At 51.3% G+C, this 21,471-nt stretch overlaps 1 protein-coding gene and 1 long non-coding RNA gene across 5 annotated transcripts in view; both read left to right on the top strand.

Moving 5' to 3' along the window:
• The window catches only part of rhpn2 (rhophilin, Rho GTPase binding protein 2), a 136,059-nt gene that overhangs the window by 90,578 nt on the left and 24,010 nt on the right, over window positions 1-21,471 (top strand). For both annotated transcript variants that reach the window (XM_055907435.1, XM_055907436.1), the window contains exons 5-8: window positions 2,158-2,235; window positions 2,401-2,525; window positions 13,522-13,688; window positions 17,415-17,602. In XM_055907435.1, the coding sequence (XP_055763410.1) occupies window positions 2,158-2,235; window positions 2,401-2,525; window positions 13,522-13,688; window positions 17,415-17,602 (558 nt within the window). The remainder of the gene's footprint in view (window positions 1-2,157; window positions 2,236-2,400; window positions 2,526-13,521; window positions 13,689-17,414; window positions 17,603-21,471) is intronic.
• On the top strand, window positions 17,610-21,465 carry LOC129839797 (uncharacterized). 3 transcript variants are annotated; one of them, XR_008757100.1, is made up of 5 exons: window positions 17,610-18,270; window positions 18,313-18,402; window positions 18,492-19,250; window positions 19,340-19,429; window positions 19,565-21,465. It is a non-coding gene; the product is annotated as an uncharacterized LOC129839797 (long non-coding RNA). The 3 variants fall into 3 exon arrangements; XR_008757099.1 differs by having other exon boundaries at window positions 18,313-19,250; XR_008757101.1 differs by lacking the exon at window positions 19,340-19,429 and having other exon boundaries at window positions 18,313-19,250; window positions 19,430-21,465.

The raw sequence follows: 21,471 nt of genomic DNA on the forward strand, positions 1-21,471 counted from the left end.
GTGGCTCTATAGGACAGTGGATGGTGTTTTGATGGGGCGGTGGCTCTATGGGACAGTGGATGGTGTGGTGATGGGTCGGTGGCTCTATAGGACAGTGGATGGTGTTTTGATGGGTCGGTGGCTCTATAGGACAGTGGATGGTGTTGCGATGGAGCGGTGGCTCTATAGGACAGTTGATGGTGTTTTGATGGGTCGGTGGCTCTATAGGACAGTGGATGGTGTTGCGATGGGGCGGTGGCTCTATAGGACAGTGGGTGGTGTTTTGATGGGGCGGTGGCTCTATGGGACAGTGGATGGTTTTTTGATGGGTCGGTGGCTCTATGGGACAGTGGATGGTGTTTTGATGGGTCGGTGGCTCTATGGGACAGTGGATGGTGTTTTGATGGGTCGGTGGCTCTATAGGACAGTGGATGGTGTTGCGATGGGGCGGTGGCTCTATAGGACAGTGGGTGGTGTTTTGATGGGGCGGTGGCTCTATGGGACAGTGGATGGTGTTTTGATGGGTCGGTGGCTCTATAGGACAGTGGATGGTGTTTTGATGGGTCGGTGGCTCTATGGGACAGTGGATGGTGTTTTGATGGGTCGGTGGCTCTATGGGACAGTGGATGGTGTTTTGATGGGGTCAGTGGCTCTATAGGACAGTGGATGGTGTTTTGATGGGTCGGTGGCTCTATAGGACAGTGGATGGTGTTTTGATGGGGCGGTGGCTCTATGGGACAGTGGATGGTGTTTTGATGGGTCGGTGGCTCTATAGGACAGTGGATGGTGTTTTGATGGGTCGGTGGCTCTATAGGACAGTGGATGGTGTTTTGATGGGTCGGTGGCTCTATGGGACAGTGGATGGTGTTTTGATGGGTCGGTGGCTCTATAGGACAGTGGATGGTGTTTTGATGGGGCGGTGGCTCTATGGGACAGTGGATGGTGTTTTGATGGGGCGGTGGCTCTATGGGACAGTGGATGGTGTTTTGATGGGTCGGTGGCTCTATAGGACAGTGGATGGTGTTTTGATGGGTCGGTGGCTCTATAGGACAGTGGATGGTGTTTTGATGGGTCGGTGGCTCTATAGGACAGTGGATGGTGTTTTGATGGGGCGGTGGCTCTATAGGACAGTGGATGGTGTTTTGATGGGGCGGTGGCTCTATGGGACATTGGATGGTGTTGTGATGGGTCGGTGGCTCTATAGGACAGTGGATGGTGTTTTGATGGGGCGGTGGCTCTATAGGACAGTGGATGGTGTTGCGATGGGGCGGTGGCTCTATAGGACAGTTGATGGTGTTTTGATGGGTCGGTGGCTCTATAGGACAGTGGGTGGTGTTGATGGGGCGGTGGCTCTATAGGACAGTGGATGGTGTTGTGATGGGTCGGTGGCTCTATGGGACAGTGGATGGTGTTCTGATGGGGCGGTGGCTCTATAGGACAGTGGATGGTGTTTTGATGGGTCGGTGGCTCTATAGGACAATGGATGGTGTTTTGATGGGGCGTTGGCTCTATAGGACAGTGGATGGTGTTTTGATGGGGCGGTGGCTCTATAGGACAGTGGATGGGGTTTTGATGGGGCGGTGGCTCTATGAGACAGTTGATGGTGTTTTGATGGGGCGGTGGCTCTATAGGACAGTGGATGGTGTTGTGATGGGTCGGTGGCTCTATGGGACAGTGGATGGTGTTTTGATGGGGCGGTGGCTCTATAGGACAGTGGATGGTGTTTTGATGGGGCGGTGGCTCTATAGGACAGTGGATGGTGTTTTGATGGGTCGGTGGCTCTATGGGACAGTGGATGGTGTTTTGATGGGTCGTTGGCTCTATAGGACAGTGGATGGTGTTTTGATGGGGCGGTGGCTCTATAGGACAGTGGATGGCGTTGTGATGGGTCGGTGGCTCTATAGGACAGTGGATGGTGTTTTGATGGGTCGGTGGCTCTATAGGACAGTGGATGGTGTTGTGATGGGTCGGTGGCTCTATAGGACAGTGGATGGTGTTTTGATGGGGCGGTGGCTCTATAGGACAGTGGATGGTGTTTTGATGGGTCGGTGGCTCTATAGGACAGTGGATGGTGTTTTGATGGGTCGGTGGCTCTATAGTATGTCTCTACTTTGTTTCAACAGGACTTTATAACCGTGAGTTGATGATGGTCTCTCTGTTCTGGTGTTGTTTTTCCAGGACTTCATCCTGGAGCACTACAGTGAAGATGGCTCCAGCTTCGAGGAGGAGATCGCTGACCTGATGGACCTCAGACAGGTACTTTCACCATAGGTCTCATAGCGTTCTACATCGTCAGAGGGAAACTGGGTTTCTTCTCTATGGAATCAGCCACCACACATCTGGATCCCTGTCTTGTTGTACATACAGAATAAGAGCACGGTCTTGTTGTGTTTTGACCCTCTTTCCCCACCGTACCCACAGGCCTGTCGTACCCCAAGTCGCAACGACGCCGGCATCGAGACCCTGGCCAAGTACTACAGTCACATGCCTCTACTGGAGAGCCGCTTCTTCTCCGCTACCCGCCAGATGGGCATCTTCTTTACTTGGTACGTTCCACCTCACTGTCTCCAATACCCAGTCCATTATGGTCTGACCCGGTCCGGGGGTCCAGGTATCTATAGGTCTGACCCGGTCCAGGGGTCCAGGTATCTATAGTAGTTCCACCTCACTGTCTCCAATACCCAGTCGATCATGGTCTGACCCGGTCCGGGGGTCCAGGTATCTATAGTAGTTCCATCTCACTGTCTCCAATACCCAGTCCATCATGGTCTGACCCGGTCCAGGTATCTATAGTAGTTCCACCTCACTGTCTCCAATACCCAGTCCATCATGGTCTGACCCGGTCCGGGGGTCCAGGTATCTATAGGTCTGACCCGGTCCAGGTATCTATAGGTCTGACCCGGTCCAGGGGTCCAGGTATCTATAGTAGTTCCATCTCACTGTCTCCAATACCCAGTCCATCATGGTCTGACCCGGTCCAGGTATCTATAGTAGTTCCACCTCACTGTCTCCAATACCCAGTCGATCATGGTCTGACCCAGTCCAGGTATCTATAGTAGTTCCACCTCTCTGTCTCCAATGCCCAGTCGATCATGGTCTGCCCCGGTCCAGGGGTCCAGGTATCTATAGGTCTGACCCAGTCCAGGGGTCCAGGTATCTATAGTAGTTCCACCTCACTGTCTCCAATGCCCAGTCCATCATGGTCTGACCCGGTCCGGGGGTCCAGGTATCTATAGGTCTGACCCGGTCCAGGGGTCCAGGTATCTATAGGTCTGACCCAGTCCAGGTATCTATAGTAGTTCCACCTCACTGTCTCCAAAACCCAGTCGATCATGGTCTGACCCGGTCCAGGGGTCCAGGTATCTATAATAGTTCCACCTCTCTGTCTCCAATACCCAGCCGATCATGGTCTGACCCGGTCCAGGTATCTATAGTAGTTCCACCTCACTGTCTCCAATACCCAGTCGATCATGGTCTGACCCGGTCCAGGGGTCCAGGTATCTATAGGTCTGACCCGGTCCGGGTATCTATATAGGTCTGACCCGGTCCAGGTATCTATAGGTCTGACCCGGTCCAGGGGTCCAGGTATCTATAGGTCTGACCCGGTCCAGGGGTCCAGGTATCTATAGTAGTTCCACCTCACTGTCTCCAATACCCAGTCAAGGGGTCCAGGTATCTATAGGTCTGACCCGGTCCAGGTATCTATAGGTCTGACCCGGTCCAGGGGTCCAGGTATCTATAGGTCTGACCCGGTCCAGGGGTCCAGATATCTATAGTAGTTCCACCTCACTGTCTCCAATACCCAGTCCATCATGGTCTGACCCGGTCCAGGTATCTATAGGTCTGACCCGGTCCAGGTATCTATAGGTCTGACCCGGTCCAGGTATCTATAGTAGTTCCACCTCACTGTCTCCAATACCCAGTGGATCATGGTCTGACCCGGTCCAGGTATCTATAGGTCTGACCCGGTCCAGGTATCTATAGGTCTGACCCGGTCCAGGTATCTATAGGTCTGACCCGGTCCAGGTATCTATAGGTCTGACCCGGTCCAGGTATCTATAGTTGTTCCACCTCTCTGTCTCCAATACCCAGTCCATCATGGTCTGACCCGGTCCAGGTATCTATAGGTCTGACCCGGTCCAGGGGTCCAGGTATCTATAGTAGTTCCACCTCACTGTCTCCAATACCCAGTCGATCATGGTCTGACCCAGTCCAGGTATCTATAGGTCTGACCCGGTCCAGGTATCTATAGGTCTGACCCGGTCCAGGTATCTATAGGTCTGACCCGGTCCAGGTATCTATAGGTCTGACCCGGTCCAGGTATCTATAGTTGTTCCACCTCTCTGTCTCCAATACCCAGTCCATCATGGTCTGACCCGGTCCAGGTATCTATAGGTCTGACCCGGTCCAGGTATCTATAGGTCTGACAAGGTCCAGGTATCTATAGGTCTGACCCGGTCCGGGGGTCCAGGTATCTATAGGTCTGACCCGGTCCAGGTATCTATAGGTCTGACCCGGTCCAGGTATCTATAGTAGTTCCACCTCACTGTCTCCAATACCCAGTGGATCATGGTCTGACCCGGTCCAGGTATCTATAGGTCTGACCCGGTCCAGGTATCTATAGGTCTGACCCGGTCCAGGTATCTATAGGTCTGACCCGGTCCAGGTATCTATAGGTCTGACCCGGTCCAGGTATCTATAGTTGTTCCACCTCTCTGTCTCCAATACCCAGTCCATCATGGTCTGACCCGGTCCAGGTATCTATAGGTCTGACCCGGTCCGGGAGTCCAGGTATCTATAGGTCTGACCCGGTCCAGGTATCTATAGTAGTTCCACCTTTCTGTCTCCAATACCCAGTCGATCATGGTCTGACCCGGTCCAGGTATCTATAGGTCTGACCCGGTCCAGGTATCTATAGGTCTGACCCAGTCCAGGGGTCCAGGTATCTATAGGTCTGACCCGGTCCAGGTATCTATAGGTCTGACCCGGTCCAGGTATCTATAGTAGTTCCACCTCTCTGTCTCCAATACCCAGTCGATCATGGTCTGACCCGGTCCAGGTATCTATAGGTCTGACCCGGTCCAGGTATCTATAGGTCTGACCCGGTCCAGGAATCTATAGGTCTGACCCGGTCCAGGTATCTATAGTAGTTCCACCTCTCTGTCTCCAATACCCAGTCCATCATGGTCTGACCCGGTCCAGGTATCTATAGGTCTGACCCGGTCCAGGGGTCCAGGTATCTATAGTAGTTCCACCTCACTGTCTCCAAAACCCAGTCCATCATGGTCTGACCCGGTCCAGGGGTCCAGGTATCTATAGGTCTGACCCGGTCCAGGTATCTATAGGTCTGACCCGGTCCAGGTATCTATAGTAGTTCCACCTCTCATATTCTAGTGCTATAGATGGCTGTTTCCATGTTGAAGAACCAAGCAGCCTGATCTGAATGAGGAGCATATAAACTCTCACTGTCAACTGCGTTTATTTTCAGTAAACTTAACGTGTAAATATTTGTATGAACATAAGATTCAACAACTGAGACATAAACTGAACAAGTTCCACAGACATGTGACTAACAGGAATGGAATAATGTGTCCCTGAACAAAGGGGGGGTCAAAATCAAAAGTAACAGTCAGTATCTGGTGTGGCCACCAGCTGCATTAAGTACTGCAGTGCATCTCCTCCTCATGGACTGCACCAGATTTGCCAGTTCTTGCTGTGAGATGTTACTCCACTCTTCCACCAAGGCACCTGCAAGTTCCCGGACATTTCTGTGTGGAATGGCCCTAGCCCTCACCCTCCGATCCAACAGGTCCCAGATGTGCTCAATGGGATTGAGATCCGGGCTCTTCGCTGGCCATGGCAGAAGGTGCACATTCCCGTCTTGCAGGAAATCACGCACAGAATGAGCAGTATGGCTGGTGGCATTGTCATGCTGGAGGGTTATGTCAGGATGAGCCTGCAGGAAGGGTACCACATAAGGGAGGAGGATGTCTTCCCTGTAACGCACAGCATTGAGATTGCCTGCAATGACAACAAGCTCAGTCCGATGATGCTGTGACACACCGCCCCAGACCATGACGGACCCTCCAACTCCAAATGGATCCCGCTCCAGAGTACAAGCCTCAGTGTAACGCTCATTCCTTCAATGATAAACGCAAATCCGACCATCACCCCTGATGAGACAAAACCGTGACTCGTCAGTGAAGAGCACTTTTTGCCTGTCCTGTCTGGTCCAGCGACGGTGGGTTTGTGCCCATAGGCGACGTTGTTGCCGGTGATGTCTGGTGAGGACCTGCCTTACAACAGGCCTACAAGCCCTCAGTCCATCCTCTCTCAGCCTATTGCGGACAGTCTGAGCACTGATGGAGGGATTGTGCGTTCCTGGTGTAACTCGGGCAGTTGTTGTTGCCATCCTGTACCTGTCCCGCAGGTGTGATGTTCGGATGTACCGATCCTGTGCAGGTGTTGTTACATGTGGTCTGCCACTGCGAGGACGATCAGCTGTCCGTCCTGTCTCCCTGTAGCGCTGTCTTAGGCATCTCACCGTATGGACATTGCCATTTATTACCCTGGCCACATCTGCAGTCCTCATGCCTCCTTGCAGCATGCCTAAGGCACGTTCACGCAGATGAGCAGGGACCCTGGGCATCTTTATTTTGGTGTTTTTGAGTCAGTAGAAAGGCCTCTTTAGTGTCCTAACTGTGACCTTAATTGCCTACCGTCTGTAAGCTGTTAATGTCTTAATGACCGTTCTACAGGTGCATGTTCATTAATTGTTTATGGTTCATTGAACAAGCATGGGAAACAGTGTTTAAACCCTTAACAATGAAGATCTGTGAAGTTATTTGGATTTTTACGAATTATCTTTGAAAGACAGAGTCCTGAAAAAGGGAAGTTTCTTTTTTGCTGAGTTTATATAACTGGTCGAGCTCCATTGGTCTGTTGTGTCTCTGTGGTAACCATCTCTGATCAGATAACCAGAGTTCTCAAGTTTAATTCAAGCAGAAATCGCTCCTCCATTTCCTGGTTGCAAACATTCTAATCGGTTGCCTAATTTCAGGTTATGTGACAAAACAAGGCTAGTGTATAGAGTCATTGTACCATCTAAACCACTGTGAAATATATTCTCCATAACCAAGAAAGTTGTATTTTCAGCTGTTTGAAGTACAAACCCGAAAAAGGTTGGGGCTGTGTGTCAACGGGACAGTAGGTTGGGGCTGTGTGTCAACAGGACAGTAGGTTGGGGCTGTGTGTCAACAGGTTGGGGCTGTGTGTCAACAGGACAGTAGGTTGGGGCTGTGTGTTAACAGGACAATAGGTTGGGGCTGTGTGTCAACAGTAGGTTGGGGCTGTGTGTCAACAGGTTGGGGCTGTGTGTCAACAGGACAGTAGGTTGGGGCTGTGTGTCAACAGGACAGTAGGTTGGGGCTGTGTGTCAACAGGACAGTAGGTTGGGGCTGTGTGTCAACAGGACAGTAGGTTGGGGCTGTGTATCAACAGGACAGTAGGTTGGGGCTGTGTGTCAACAGGACAGTAGGTTGGGGCTGTGTGTTAACAGGACAATAGGTTGGGGCTGTGTGTCAACAGTAGGGTGGGGCTGTGTGTCAACAGGACAGTAGGTTGGGGCTGTGTGTCAGTAGGACAGTAGGTTGGGGCTGTGTGTTAACCGGACAATAGGTTGGGGCTGTGTGTCAACAGGTTGGGGCTGTGTGTCAACAGGACAGTAGGTTGGGGCTGTGTGTCAACAGGACAGTAGGTTGGGGCTGTGTGTCAACAGGACAGTAGGTTGGGGCTGTGTGTCAACAGGACAGTAGGTTGGGGCTGTGTGTCAACAGGACAGTAGGTTGGGGCTGTGTGTCAACAGTAGGGTGGGGCTGTGTGTCAACAGGACAGTAGGTTGGGGCTGTGTGTCAACAGTAGGGTGGGGCTGTGTATCAACAGGACAGTAGGTTGGGGCTGTGTGTCAACAGGACAGTAGGGTGGGGCTGTGTGTCAACAGGACAGTAGGTTGGGGCTGTGTGTCAGTAGGACAGTAGGTTGGGGCTGTGTGTCAACAGGACAGTAGGTTGGGGCTGTGTGTCAACAGGACATTAGGTTGGGGCTGTGTGTCAACAGGACAGTAGGTTGGGGCTGTGTGTCAACAGGTTGGGGCTGTGTGTCAACAGGACAGTAGGTTGGGGCTGTGTGTCAACAGGACAGTAGGTTGGGGCTGTGTGTCAACAGTAGGGTGGGGCTGTGTGTCAACAGGACAGTAGGTTGGGGCTGTGTGTCAACAGGACAGTAGGTTGGGGCTGTGTGTCAACAGGACAGTAGGTTGGGGCTGTGTGTCAACAGGACAGTAGGTTGGGGCTGTGTGTCAACAGGACAGTAGGTTGGGGCTGTGTGTCAACAGGACAGTAGGTTGGGGCTGTGTGTCAACAGGACAGTAGGTTGGGGCTGTGTGTCAACAGGACAGTAGGTTGGGGCTGTGTGTCAACAGGACAGTAGGTTGGGGCTGTGTGTCAACAGGACAGTAGGTTGGGGCTGTGTATCAACAGTAGGTTGGGGCTGTGTGTCAACAGGTCAGTAGGTTGGGGCTGTGTGTCAACAGGACAGTAGGTTGGAGCTGTGTGTCAACAGGACAGTAGGTTGGGGCTGTGTGTCAACAGGACAGTAGGTTGGGGCTGTGTGTCAACAGGACAGTAGGTTGGGGCTGTGTGTCAACAGGACAGTAGGTTGGGGCTGTGTGTCAACAGGACAGTAGGTTGGGGCTGTGTGTCAACAGGACAGTAGGTTGGGGCTGTGTGTCAACAGGACAGTAGGTTGGGGCTGTGTGTCAACAGGACAGTAGGTTGGGGCTGTGTGTCAACAGGACAGTAGGTTGGGGCTGTGTGTCAACAGGACAGTAGGTTGGGGCTGTGTGTCAACAGGACAGTAGGTTGGGGCTGTGTGTCAACAGGACAGTAGGTTGGGGCTGTGTGTCAACAGGACAGTAGGTTGGGGCTGTGTGTCAACAGGACAGTAGGTTGGGGCTGTGTGTCAACAGGACAGTAGGTTGGGGCTGTGTGTCAACAGGACAGTAGGTTGGGGCTGTGTGTCAACAGGACAGTAGGTTGGGGCTGTGTGTCAACAGGACAGTAGGTTGGGGCTGTGTGTCAACAGGACAGTAGGTTGGGGCTGTGTGTCAACAGGACAGTAGGTTGGGGCTGTGTGTCAACAGGACAGTAGGTTGGGGCTGTGTGTCAACAGGACAGTAGGTTGGGGCTGTGTGTCAACAGGACAGTAGGTTGGGGCTGTGTGTCAACAGGACAGTATGTTGGGGCTGTGTATCAACAGTAGGTTGGGGCTGTGTGTCAACAGGTCAGTAGGTTGGGGCTGTGTGTCAACAGGACAGTAGGTTGGGGCTGTGTGTCAACAGGACAGTAGGTTGGGGCTGTGTGTCAACAGGACAGTAGGTTGGGGCTGTGTGTCAACAGGACAGTAGGTTGGGGCTGTGTGTCAACAGGACAGTAGGTTGGGGCTGTGTGTCAACAGGACAGTAGGTTGGGGCTGTGTGTCAACAGGACAGTAGGTTGGGGCTGTGTGTCAGTAGGACAGTAGGTTGGGGCTGTGTGTCAACGGGACAGTAGGTTGGGGCTGTGTGTCAACGGGACAGTAGGTTGGGGCTGTGTGTCAACGGGACAGTAGGTTGGGGCTGTGTGTCAACGGGACAGTAGGTTGGGGCTGTGTGTCAACGGGACAGTAGGTTGGGGCTGTGTGTCAACGGGACAGTAGGTTGGGGCTGTGTGTCAACGGGACAGTAGGTTGGGGCTGTGTGTCAACGGGACAGTAGGTTGGGGCTGTGTGTCAACGGGACAGTAGGTTGGGGCTGTGTGTCAACGGGACAGTAGGTTGGGGCTGTGTGTCAACGGGACAGTAGGTTGGGGCTGTGTGTCAACGGGACAGTAGGTTGGGGCTGTGTGTCAACAGGACAGTAGGTTGGGGCTGTGTGTCAACAGGACAGTAGGTTGGGGCTGTGTATCAACAGGACAGTAGGTTGGGGCTGTGTGTCAACAGGACAGTAGGTTGGGGCTGTGTGTCAACAGGACAGTAGGTTGGGGCTGTGTATCAACAGGACAGTAGGTTGGGGCTGTGTATCAACAGGACAGTAGGTTGGGGCTGTGTGTCAACAGTAGGGTGGGGCTGTGTGTCAACAGGACAGTAGGTTGGGGCTGTGTGTCAGTAGGACAGTAGGTTGGGGCTGTGTGTTAACAGGACAATAGGTTGGGGCTGTGTGTCAACAGGTTGGGGCTGTGTGTCAACAGGACAGTAGGTTGGGGCTGTGTATCAACAGGACAGTAGGTTGGGGCTGTGTATCAACAGGACAGTAGGTTGGGGCTGTGTGTCAACAGGACAGTAGGTTGGGGCTGTGTGTCAACAGGACAGTAGGTTGGGGCTGTGTGTCAACAGGACAGTAGGTTGGGGCTGTGTGTCAACAGGTTGGGGCTGTGTATCAACAGGACAGTAGGTTGGGGCTGTGTGTCAACAGGACAGTAGGTTGGGGCTGTGTGTCAACAGGACAGTAAGTTGGGGCTGTGTGTCAACAGGACAGTAGGTTGGGGCTGTGTGTCAACAGGACAGTAGGTTGGGGCTGTGTGTCAACAGGACAGTAGGTTGGGGCTGTGTGTCAGTAGGACAGTAGGTTGGGGCTGTGTGTCAACAGGACATTAGGTTGGGGCTGTGTGTCAACAGGACAGTAGGTTGGGGCTGTGTGTCAACAGGACAGTAGGTTGGGGCTGTGTGTCAACAGGACAGTAGGTTGGGGCTGTGTGTCAGTAGGACAGTAGGTTGGGGCTGTGTGTTAACAGGACAATAGGTTGGGGCTGTGTGTCAACAGGTTGGGGCTGTGTGTCAACGGGACAGTAGGTTGGGGCTGTGTGTCAACGGGACAGTAGGTTGGGGCTGTGTGTCAACGGGACAGTAGGTTGGGGCTGTGTGTCAACGGGACAGTAGGTTGGGGCTGTGTGTCAACGGGACAGTAGGTTGGGGCTGTGTGTCAACAGGACAGTAGGTTGGGGCTGTGTGTCAACAGGACAGTAGGTTGGGGCTGTGTGTCAACAGGTTGGGGCTGTGTGTCAACGGGACAGTAGGTTGGGGCTGTGTGTCAACGGGACAGTAGGTTGGGGCTGTGTGTCAACGGGACAGTAGGTTGGGGCTGTGTGTCAACGGGACAGTAGGTTGGGGCTGTGTGTCAACGGGACAGTAGGTTGGGGCTGTGTGTCAACAGGACAGTAGGTTGGGGCTGTGTGTCAACAGGACAGTAGGTTGGGGCTGTGTGTCAACAGGACAGTAGGTTGGGGCTGTGTGTCAACAGGACAGTAGGTTGGGGCTGTGTGTCAACAGGACAGTAGGTTGGGGCTGTGTATCAACAGGACAGTAGGTTGGGGCTGTGTGTCAACAGGACAGTAGGTTGGGGCTGTGTATCAACAGGACAGTAGGTTGGGGCTGTGTATCAACAGGACAGTAGGTTGGGGCTGTCTGTCAACAGTAGGGTGGGGCTGTGTGTCAACAGTAGGGTGGGGCTGTGTGTCAACAGGACAGTAGGTTGGGGCTGTGTGTCAGTAGGACAGTAGGTTGGGGCTGTGTGTTAACAGGACAATAGGTTGGGGCTGTGTGTCAACAGGTTGGGGCTGTGTGTCAACAGGACAGTAGGTTGGGGCTGTGTATCAACAGGACAGTAGGTTGGGGCTGTGTATCAACAGGACAGTAGGTTGGGGCTGTGTATCAACAGGACAGTAGGTTGGGGCTGTGTGTCAACAGGACAGTAGGTTGGGGCTGTGTGTCAACAGGACAGTAGGTTGGGGCTGTGTGTCAACGGGACAGTAGGTTGGGGCTGTGTGTCAACAGGTTGGGGCTGTGTATCAACAGGACAGTAGGTTGGGGCTGTGTGTCAACAGGACAGTAGGTTGGGGCTGTGTGTCAACAGGACAGTAAGTTGGGGCTGTGTGTCAACAGGACAGTAGGTTGGGGCTGTGTGTCAACAGGACAGTAGGTTGGGGCTGTGTGTCAACGGGACAGTAGGTTGGGGCTGTGTGTCAACAGGACAGTAGGTTGGGGCTGTGTGTCAACAGGACAGTAGGTTGGGGCTGTGTGTCAACAGGACAGTAGGTTGGGGCTGTGTGTCAACAGGACAGTAGGTTGGGGCTGTGTGTCAACAGGACAGTAGGTTGGGGCTGTGTGTCAACGGGACAGTAGGTTGGGGCTGTGTGTCAACAGGACAGTAGGTTGGGGCTGTGTATCAACAGGACAGTAGGTTGGGGCTGTGTATCAACAGGACAGTAGGTTGGGGCTGTGTGTCAACAGGACAGTAGGTTGGGGCTGTGTGTCAACAGGACAGTAGGTTGGGGCTGTGTGTCAGTAGGACAGTAGGTTGGGGCTGTGTGTTAACAGGACAATAGGTTGGGGCTGTGTGTCAACAGGTTGGGGCTGTGTGTCAACAGGACAGTAGGTTGGGGCTGTGTATCAACAGGACAGTAGGTTGGGGCTGTGTATCAACAGGACAGTAGGTTGGGGCTGTGTGTCAACAGGACAGTAGGTTGGGGCTGTGTGTCAACGGGACAGTAGGTTGGGGCTGTGTGTCAACAGGTTGGGGCTGTGTATCAACAGGACAGTAGGTTGGGGCTGTGTGTCAACAGGACAGTAGGTTGGGGCTGTGTGTCAACAGGACAGTAGGTTGGGGCTGTGTGTCAACAGGACAGTAGGTTGGGGCTGTGTGTCAACAGGACAGTAAGTTGGGGCTGTGTGTCAACAGGACAGTAGGTTGGGGCTGTGTGTCAACGGGACAGTAGGTTGGGGCTGTGTGTCAACGGGACAGTAGGTTGGGGCTGTGTGTCAACGGGACAGTAGGTTGGGGCTGTGTGTCAACAGGACAGTAGGTTGGGGCTGTGTGTCAACAGGACAGTAGGTTGGGGCTGTGTATCAACAGGACAGTAGGTTGGGGCTGTGTATCAACAGGACAGTAGGTTGGGGCTGTGTGTCAACAGGACAGTAGGTTGGGGCTGTGTGTCAACAGGACAGTAGGTTGGGGCTGTGTGTCAACAGGACAGTAGGTTGGGGCTGTGTGTCAACAGGACAGTAGGTTGGGGCTGTGTGTCAACAGGACAGTAGGTTGGGGCTGTGTGTTAACAGGACAGTAGGTTGGGGCTGTGTGTTAACAGGACAGTAGGTTGGGGCTGTGTGTCAACAGGACAGTAGGTTGGGGCTGTGTGTTAACAGGACAGTAGGTTGGGGCTGTGTGTTAACAGGACAATAGGTTGGGGCTGTGTGTCAACAGGGTGTTATGATTCCACTAGTGACCTCTCTGTCTGTCTCTCCAGGGGTCAACACGGTGTTGTGATTCCACTAGTGACCTCTCTGTCTGTCTCTCCAGGGGTCAACATGTCTGTCTCTCCAGAGGTCAACACGGTGTTGTGATTCCACTAGTGACCTCTCTGTCTGTCTCTCCAGGGGTCAACATGTCTGTCTCTCCAGAGGTCAACACGGTGTTGTGATTCCACTAGTGACCTCTCTGTCTGTCTGTTCCAGGTACGACTCGTTCACAGGTGTTCCGGTGTGCCAGCAGAACATCTCTCTGGAGAAGGCCAGTATCCTGTTCAACATCGGCGCCCTCTACACCCAGATCGGGACGCGCTGTAACCGCCAGACGGCCTCCGGCCTCCAAGACGCCATCACAGCCTTCCAGAAAGCTGCAGGTGAGGAGACGCTAGAATCACAGTCGGTTGTGTCCCACCTGGCACCTTCCTCCCTCTATAGTGGGTACTATGGGCACTATGTAGGGAATAGGCCCTGGTTATAAGTAGTGTACTATGTAGGGAATAGGGTACCATTTTGGACAACACAAGTGGCCATTATTACACTAACACAGATAGACTCTAGTCATTGCCAATAACACTGGTTGATTATACAGTACAGAGTTGAATTACAAGAGGTTTTAGACAATTTGACATCGTGGTCTAATTTTAGAAACTGAGTACTCGTGGTCTAATATTAAAAACTGTGAGTACTCGTGGTCTAACGGTAGAAACTGTGAGTACTCGTGGTCTAACGGTAGAAACTGTGAGTACTCGTGGTCTAACGGTAGAAACTGTGAGTACTCGTGGTCTAACGGTAGAAACTGTGAGTACTCGTGGTCTAATGGTAGAAACTGTGAGTACTCGTGGTCTAACGGTAGAAACTGTGAGTACTCGTGGTCTAACGGTAGAAACTGTGAGTACTCGTGGTCTAACGGTAGAAACTGTGAGTACTCGTGGTCTAACGGTAGAAACTGTGAGTACTCGTGGTCTAACGGTAGAAACTGTGAGTACTCGTGGTCTAACGGTAGAAACTGTGAGTACTCGTGGTCTAACGGTAGAAACTGTGAGTACTCGTGGTCTAACGGTAGAAACTGTGAGTACTCGTGGTCTAACGGTAGAAACTGTGAGTACTCGTGGTCTAACGGTAGAAACTGTGAGTACTCGTGGTCTAACGGTAGAAACTGTGAGTACTCGTGGTCTAACGGTAGAAACTGTGAGTACTCGTGGTCTAACGGTAGAAACTGTGAGTACTCGTGGTCTAACGGTAGAAACTGTGAGTACTCGTGGTCTAACGGTAGAAACTGTGAGTACTCGTGGTCTAACGGTAGAAACTGAGTTCTCGTGGTCTAATATTAGAAACTGTGAGTACTCGTGGTCTAATATTAGAAACTGTGAGTACTCGTGGTCTAATATTAGAAACTGTGAGTACTCGTGGTCTAATATTAGAAACTGTGAGTACTCGTGGTCTAACATTAGAAACTGTGAGTACTCGTGGTCTAACGGTAGAAACTGTGAGTACTCGTGGTCTAACGGTAGAAACTGTGAGTACTCGTGGTCTAACGGTAGAAACTGTGAGTACTCGTGGTCTAACGGTAGAAACTGTGAGTACTCGTGGTCTAACGGTAGAAACTGTGAGTACTCGTGGTCTAACGGTAGAAACTGTGAGTACTCGTGGTCTAACGGTAGAAACTGTGAGTACTCGTGGTCTAACGGTAGAAACTGTGAGTACTCGTGGTCTAACGGTAGAAACTGTGAGTACTCGTGGTCTAACGGTAGAAACTGTGAGTACTCGTGGTCTAACGGTAGAAACTGTGAGTACTCGTGGTCTAACGGTAGAAACTGTGAGTACTCGTGGTCTAACGGTAGAAACTGTGAGTACTCGTTGTCTAACGGTAGAAACTGTGAGTACTCGTGGTCTAACGGTAGAAACTGAGTACTCGTGGTCTAATATTAGAAACTGTGAGTACTCGTGGTCTAACGGTAGAAACTGTGAGTACTCGTGGTCTAACGGTAGAAACTGTGAGTACTCGTGGTCTAACGGTAGAAACTGTGAGTACTCGTGGTCTAACGGTAGAAACTGTGAGTACTCGTGGTCTAACGGTAGAAACTGAGTACTCGTGGTCTAATATTAGAAACTGTGAGTACTCGTGGTCTAATATTAGAAACTGAGTACTCGTGGTCTAATATTAGAAACTGTGAGTACTCGTGGTCTAACATTAGAAACTGTGAGTACTCGTGGTCTAACGTTAGAAACTGTGAGTACTCGTGGTCTAACGGTAGAAACTGTGAGTACTCGTGGTCTAACGGTAGAAACTGTGAGTAGTCGTGGTCTAACGGTAGAAACTGTGAGTACTCGTGGTCTAACGGTAGAAACTGTGAGTACTCGTGGTCTAACGGTAGAAACTGTGAGTACTCGTGGTCTAACGGTAGAAACTGTGAGTACTCGTGGTCTAACGGTAGAAACTGTGAGTACTCGTGGTCTAACGGTAGAAACTGTGAGTACTCGTGGTCTAACGGTAGAAACTGTGAGTACTCGTGGTCTAACGGTAGAAACTGTGAGTACTCGTGGTCTAACGGTAGAAACTGTGAGTACTCGTGGTCTAACGGTAGAAACTGTGAGTACTCGTGGTCTAACGGTAGAAACTGTGAGTACTCGTGGTCTAACGGTAGAAACTGTGAGTACTCGTGGTCTAACGGTAGAAACTGTGAGTACTCGTGGTCTAACGGTAGAAACTGTGAGTACTCGTGGTCTAACGGTAGAAACTGTGAGTACTCGTGGTCTAACGGTAGAAACTGTGAGTATAAAAGGATTAGCAAATTCCCACATTAAGTTCAGTTTTTATAAATGCAAACTCTTGTGTGAACTGGCTCATGCATGTTTAGGAGCATATATTTTATCCGTATGCAACGATTAGAGTCCTGAACCACCTGAAGGAGACGTTCACCCACACCCCCAGCTAGGACCTGAGTCCCTCCATACTCACCTCCCCCATTCTCTCTCTCTGTGTCTCCCCTCCCCCTGTAGGAGTCCTCCACCACCTGAAGGAGACTTTCACCCACACCCTCAGCTATGACCCGAGTCCCTCCATACTCACCTCCCCCATTCTCTCTCTCTGTCTCCCCCCCCTCCCTCCTGTAGGAGTCCTGAACCACCTGAAGGAGACTTTCACCCACACCCTCAGCTATGACCTGAGTCCCTCCATACTCACCTCCCCCACTCTCTCTCTGTCTCCCCCCTCCCCCTGTAGGAGTCCTCCACCACCTGAAGGAGACTTTCACCCACACCCCCAGCTATGACCTGAGTCCCTCCATACTCACCTCCCCCACTCTCTCTCTCTGTCTCCCCCCTCCCCGTAGGAGTCCTCCACCACCTGAAGGAGACGTTCACCCACACCCCCAGCTATGACCTGAGTCCCTCCAGACTCACCTCCCCCACTCTCTCTCTCTGTCTCCCCCCTCCCCGTAGGAGTCCTCCACCACCTGAAGGAGACGTTCACCCACACCCCCAGCTAGGACCTGAGTCCCTCCATACTCACCTCCCCCACTCTCTCTCTCTGTCTCCCCCCTCCTGTAGGAGTCCTCCATCACCTGAAGGAGACGTTCACCCACACCCCCAGCTAGGACCTGAGTCCCTCCAGACTCACCTCCCCCACTCTCTCTCTCTGTCTCCCCCCCCCCCCCCCCTGTAGGAGTCCTCCATCACCTGAAGGAGACGTTCCCCCACACCCCCAGCTATGACATGAGTCCCTCCATACTCACCTCCCCCACTCTCTCTCTGTGTCTCCCCCTCCCCGTAGGAGTCCTCCACCACCTGAAGGAGACGTTCACCCACACCCCCAGCTAGGACCTGAGTCCCTCCAGACTCACCTCCCCCACTCTCTCTCTCTGTCTCCCCCCTCCTGTAGGAGTCCTCCATCACCAGAAGGAGACTTTCACCCACACCCCCAGCTAGGACCTGAGTCCCTCCAGACTCACCTCCCCCACTCTCTCTCTCTGTCTCCCCCCCCCCCCCCGTAGGAGTCCTCCACCACCTGAAGGAGACGTTCCCCCACACCCCCAGCTATGACATGAGTCCCTCCATACTCACCTCCCCCACTCTCTCTCTGTGTCTCCCCCTCCCCGTAGGAGTCCTCCACCACCTGAAGGAGACGTTCACCCACACCCCCAGCTATGACATGAGTCCCTCCATGCTCAGTATGCTCATCAAGATGATGCTGGCCCAAGCTCAGGAGTGTCTGTTCGAGAAGATCGCTCTGTCTGGCATCCGCAATGAGTTCTTCTCTCTCCTCAAGATGGCCCACGAGGCGGCCAAGGTACATGTTCAATACGTTGAGTCCTTTCCCACAGTCTCCAGGCTGATACAGACGGAGTGATGTTGATTAAATCAGGTATGTAGTACCACTGTTATCGATAGACGGATGGGATTTGTCCGGTGATGATCAATGGGTAACGTTCAACACGTCTGATTTGTCCAAACGGGGTTCATCTGAGAGAGTTTCACCTCAACACTATGACATATCCCGTTGAGGTAAAGATCCTCCTGTAACACTATGTCATATCCCGTTGAGGTAAAGATCCTCCTGTAACACTATGTCATATCCCGTTGAGGTAAAGATCCTCCTGTAACACTATATCATATCCCGTTGAGGTAAAGATCCGCCTGTAACACTATATCATATCCCGTTGAGGAGTGTCTGACTAAAGAGCCCTAAACCTCTGGTCTAAAGTAGTGCACTATATAGGGAATAGGGTGCCATAGGGCTCTGGTCTAAAGTAGTGCACTATATAGGGAATAGGGTGCCATAGGGCTCTGGTCTAAAGTAGTGCACTATTCAGGGAATAGGGCCATTTGCGATGTGTTCTATAACAGTACAGCTCTATGTCCCCTCTCAGGTAGGATGTGTTCTATAACACTACAGCTCTATGTCCCCTCTCAGGTAGGATGTGTTCTATAACAGTACAGCTCTATGTCCCCTCTCAGGTAGGATGTGTTCTATAACAGTACAGCTCTGTCCCCTCTCAGGTAGGATGTGTTCTATAACAGTACAGCTCTATGTCCCCCTCTCAGGTAGGATGTGTTCTATAACACTACAGCTCTATGTCCCCCTCTCAGGTAGGATGTGTTCTATAACACTACAGCTCTATGTCCCCCTCTCAGGTAGGATGTGTTCTATAACACTACAGCTCTATGTCCCCTCTCAGGTAGGATGTGTTCTATAACAGTACAGCTCTATGTCCCCTCTCAGGTAGGATGTGTTCTATAACATTACAGCTCTATGTCCCCCTCTCAGGTAGGATGTGTTCTATAACACTACAGCTCTATGTCCCCCTCTCAGGTAGGATGTGTTCTATAACACTACAGCTCTATGTCCCCCTCTCAGGTAGGATGTGTTCTATAACAGTACAGCTCCATGTCCCCTCTCAGGTAGGATGTGTTCTATAACACTACAGCTCTATATCCCCCTCTCAGGTAGGATGTGTTCTATAACATTACAGCTCTATGTCCCCCTCTCAGGTAGGATGTGTTCTATAACACTACAGCTCTATGTCCCCCTCTCAGGTAGGATGTGTTCTATAACACTACAGCTCTATGTCCCCCTCTCAGGTAGGATGTGTTCTATAACAGTACAGCTCTATGTCCCCCTCTCAGGTAGGATGTGTTCTATAACAGTACAGCTCTATGTCCCCTCTCAGGTAGGATGTGTTCTATAACAGTACAGCTCTATGTCCCCCTCTCAGGTAGGATGTGTTCTATAACAGTACAGCTCCATGTCCCCTCTCAGGTAGGATGTGTTCTATAACACTACAGCTCTATATCCCCCTCTCAGGTAGGATGTGTTCTATAACAGTACAGCTCTATGTCCCCCTCTCAGGTAGGATGTGTTCTATAACACTACAGCTCTATGTCCCCTCTCAGGTAGGATGTGTTCTATAACAGTACAGCTCTATGTCCCCTCTCAGGTAGGATGTGTTCTATAACACTACAGCTCTATGTCCCCTCTCAGGTAGGATGTGTTCTATAACACTACAGCTCTATATCCCCCTCTCAGGTAGGATGTGTTCTATAACAGTACAGCTCTATGTCCCCCTCTCAGGTAGGATGTGTTCTATAACACTACAGCTCTATGTCCCCCTCTCAGGTAGGATGTGTTCTATAACACTACAGCTCTATGTCTCCCTCTCAGGTAGGATGTGTACTATAACACTACAGCTCTATGTCCCCCTCTCAGGTAGGATGTGTTCTATAACAGTACAGCTCCATGTCCCCCTCTCAGGTAGGATGTGTTCTATAACAGTACAGCTCTATGTCCCCTCTCAGGTAGGATGTGTTCTATAACACTACAGCTCTATGTCCCCTCTCAGGTAGGATGTGTTCTATAACAGTACAGCTCTATGTCCCCTCTCAGGTAGGATGTGTTCTATAACAGTATAGCTCTATGTCCCCCCTCAGGTAGGATGTGTTCTATAACAGTACAGCTCTATGTCCCCTCTCAGGTAGGATGTGTTCTATAACAGTACAGCTCTATGTCCCCTCTCAGGTAGGATGTGTTCTATAACACTACAGCTCTATGTCCCCCTCTCAGGTAGGATGTGTTCTATAACAGTACAGCTCTATGTCCCCTCTCAGGTAGGATGTGTTCTATAACAGTACAGCTCTATGTCCCCTCTCAGGTAGGATGTGTTCTATAACACTACAGCTCTATGTCCCCCTCTCAGGTAGGATGTGTTCTATAACACTACAGCTCTATGTCCCCTCTCAGGTAGTATGTGTTCTATAACACTACAGCTCTATGTCCCCCTCTCAGGTAGGATGTGTTCTATAACAGTACAGCTCCATGTCCCCTCTCAGGTAGGATGTGTTCTATAACACTACAGCTCTATGTCCCCTCTCAGGTAGGATGTGTTCTATAACACTACAGCTCTATGTCCCCCTCTCAGGTAGGATGTGTTCTATAACACTACAGCTCTATGTCCCCTCTCAGGTAGGATGTGTTCTATAACACTACAGCTCTATGTCCCCTCTCAGGTAGGATGTGTTCTATAACAGTACAGCTCTATGTCTCCCTCTCAGGTAGGATGTGTTCTATAACACTACAGCTCTATGTCCCCCTCTCAGGTAGGATGTGTTCTATAACAGTACAGCTCTATGTCCCCTCTCAGGTAGGATGTGTTCTATAACAGTACAGCTCTATGTCTCCCTCTCAGGTAGGATGTGTTCTATAACACTACAGCTCTATGTCCCCCTCTCAGGTAGGATGTGTTCTATAACAGTACAGCTCTATGTCCCCTCTCAGGTAGGATGTGTTCTATAACAGTACAGCTCTATGTCCCCCTCTCAGGTAGGATGTGTTCTATAACACTACAGCTCTATGTCCCCTCTCAGGTAGGATGTGTTCTATAACAGTACAGCTCTATGTCCCCTCTCAGGTAGGATGTGTTCTATAACAGTACAGCTCTATGTCCCCCTCTCAGGTAGGATGTGTTCTATAACACTACAGCTCTATGTCTCCCTCTCAGGTAGGATGTGTTCTATAACACTACAGCTCTATGTCCCCTCTCAGGTAGGATGTGTTCTATAACAGTACAGCTCTATGTCCCCCTCTCAGGTAGGATGTGTTCTATAACACTACAGCTCTATGTCCCCTCTCAGGTAGGATGTGTTCTATAACAGTACAGCTCTATGTCCCCCTCTCAGGTAGGATGTGTTCTATAACACTACAGCTCTATGTCCCCTCTCAGGTAGGATGTGTTCTATAACACTACAGCTCTATGTCCCCTCTCAGGTAGGATGTGTTCTATAACACTACAGCTCTATGTCCGCTCTCAGGTAGGATGTGTTCTATAACACTACAGCTCTATGTCCCCCTCTCAGGTAGGATGTGTTCTATAACACTACAGCTCTATGTCCCCCTCTCAGGTAGGATGTGTTCTATAACAGTACAGCTCTATGTCCCCTCTCAGGTAGGATGTGTTCTATAACAGTACAGCTCCATGTCCCCTCTCAGGTAGGATGTGTTCTATAACAGTACAGCTCTATGTCCCCTCTCAGGTAGGATGTGTTCTATAACACTACAGCTCCATGTCCCCTCTCAGGTAGGATGTGTTCTATAACAGTACAGCTCTATATCCCCTCTCAGGTAGGATGTGTTCTATAACAGTACAGCTCTATATCCCCTCTCAG

Source organism: Salvelinus fontinalis, chromosome 40 (assembly GCF_029448725.1).
Source record: "Salvelinus fontinalis isolate EN_2023a chromosome 40, ASM2944872v1, whole genome shotgun sequence".
In the NCBI taxonomy this organism is placed as follows: Eukaryota; Metazoa; Chordata; class Actinopteri; order Salmoniformes; family Salmonidae; genus Salvelinus; species Salvelinus fontinalis.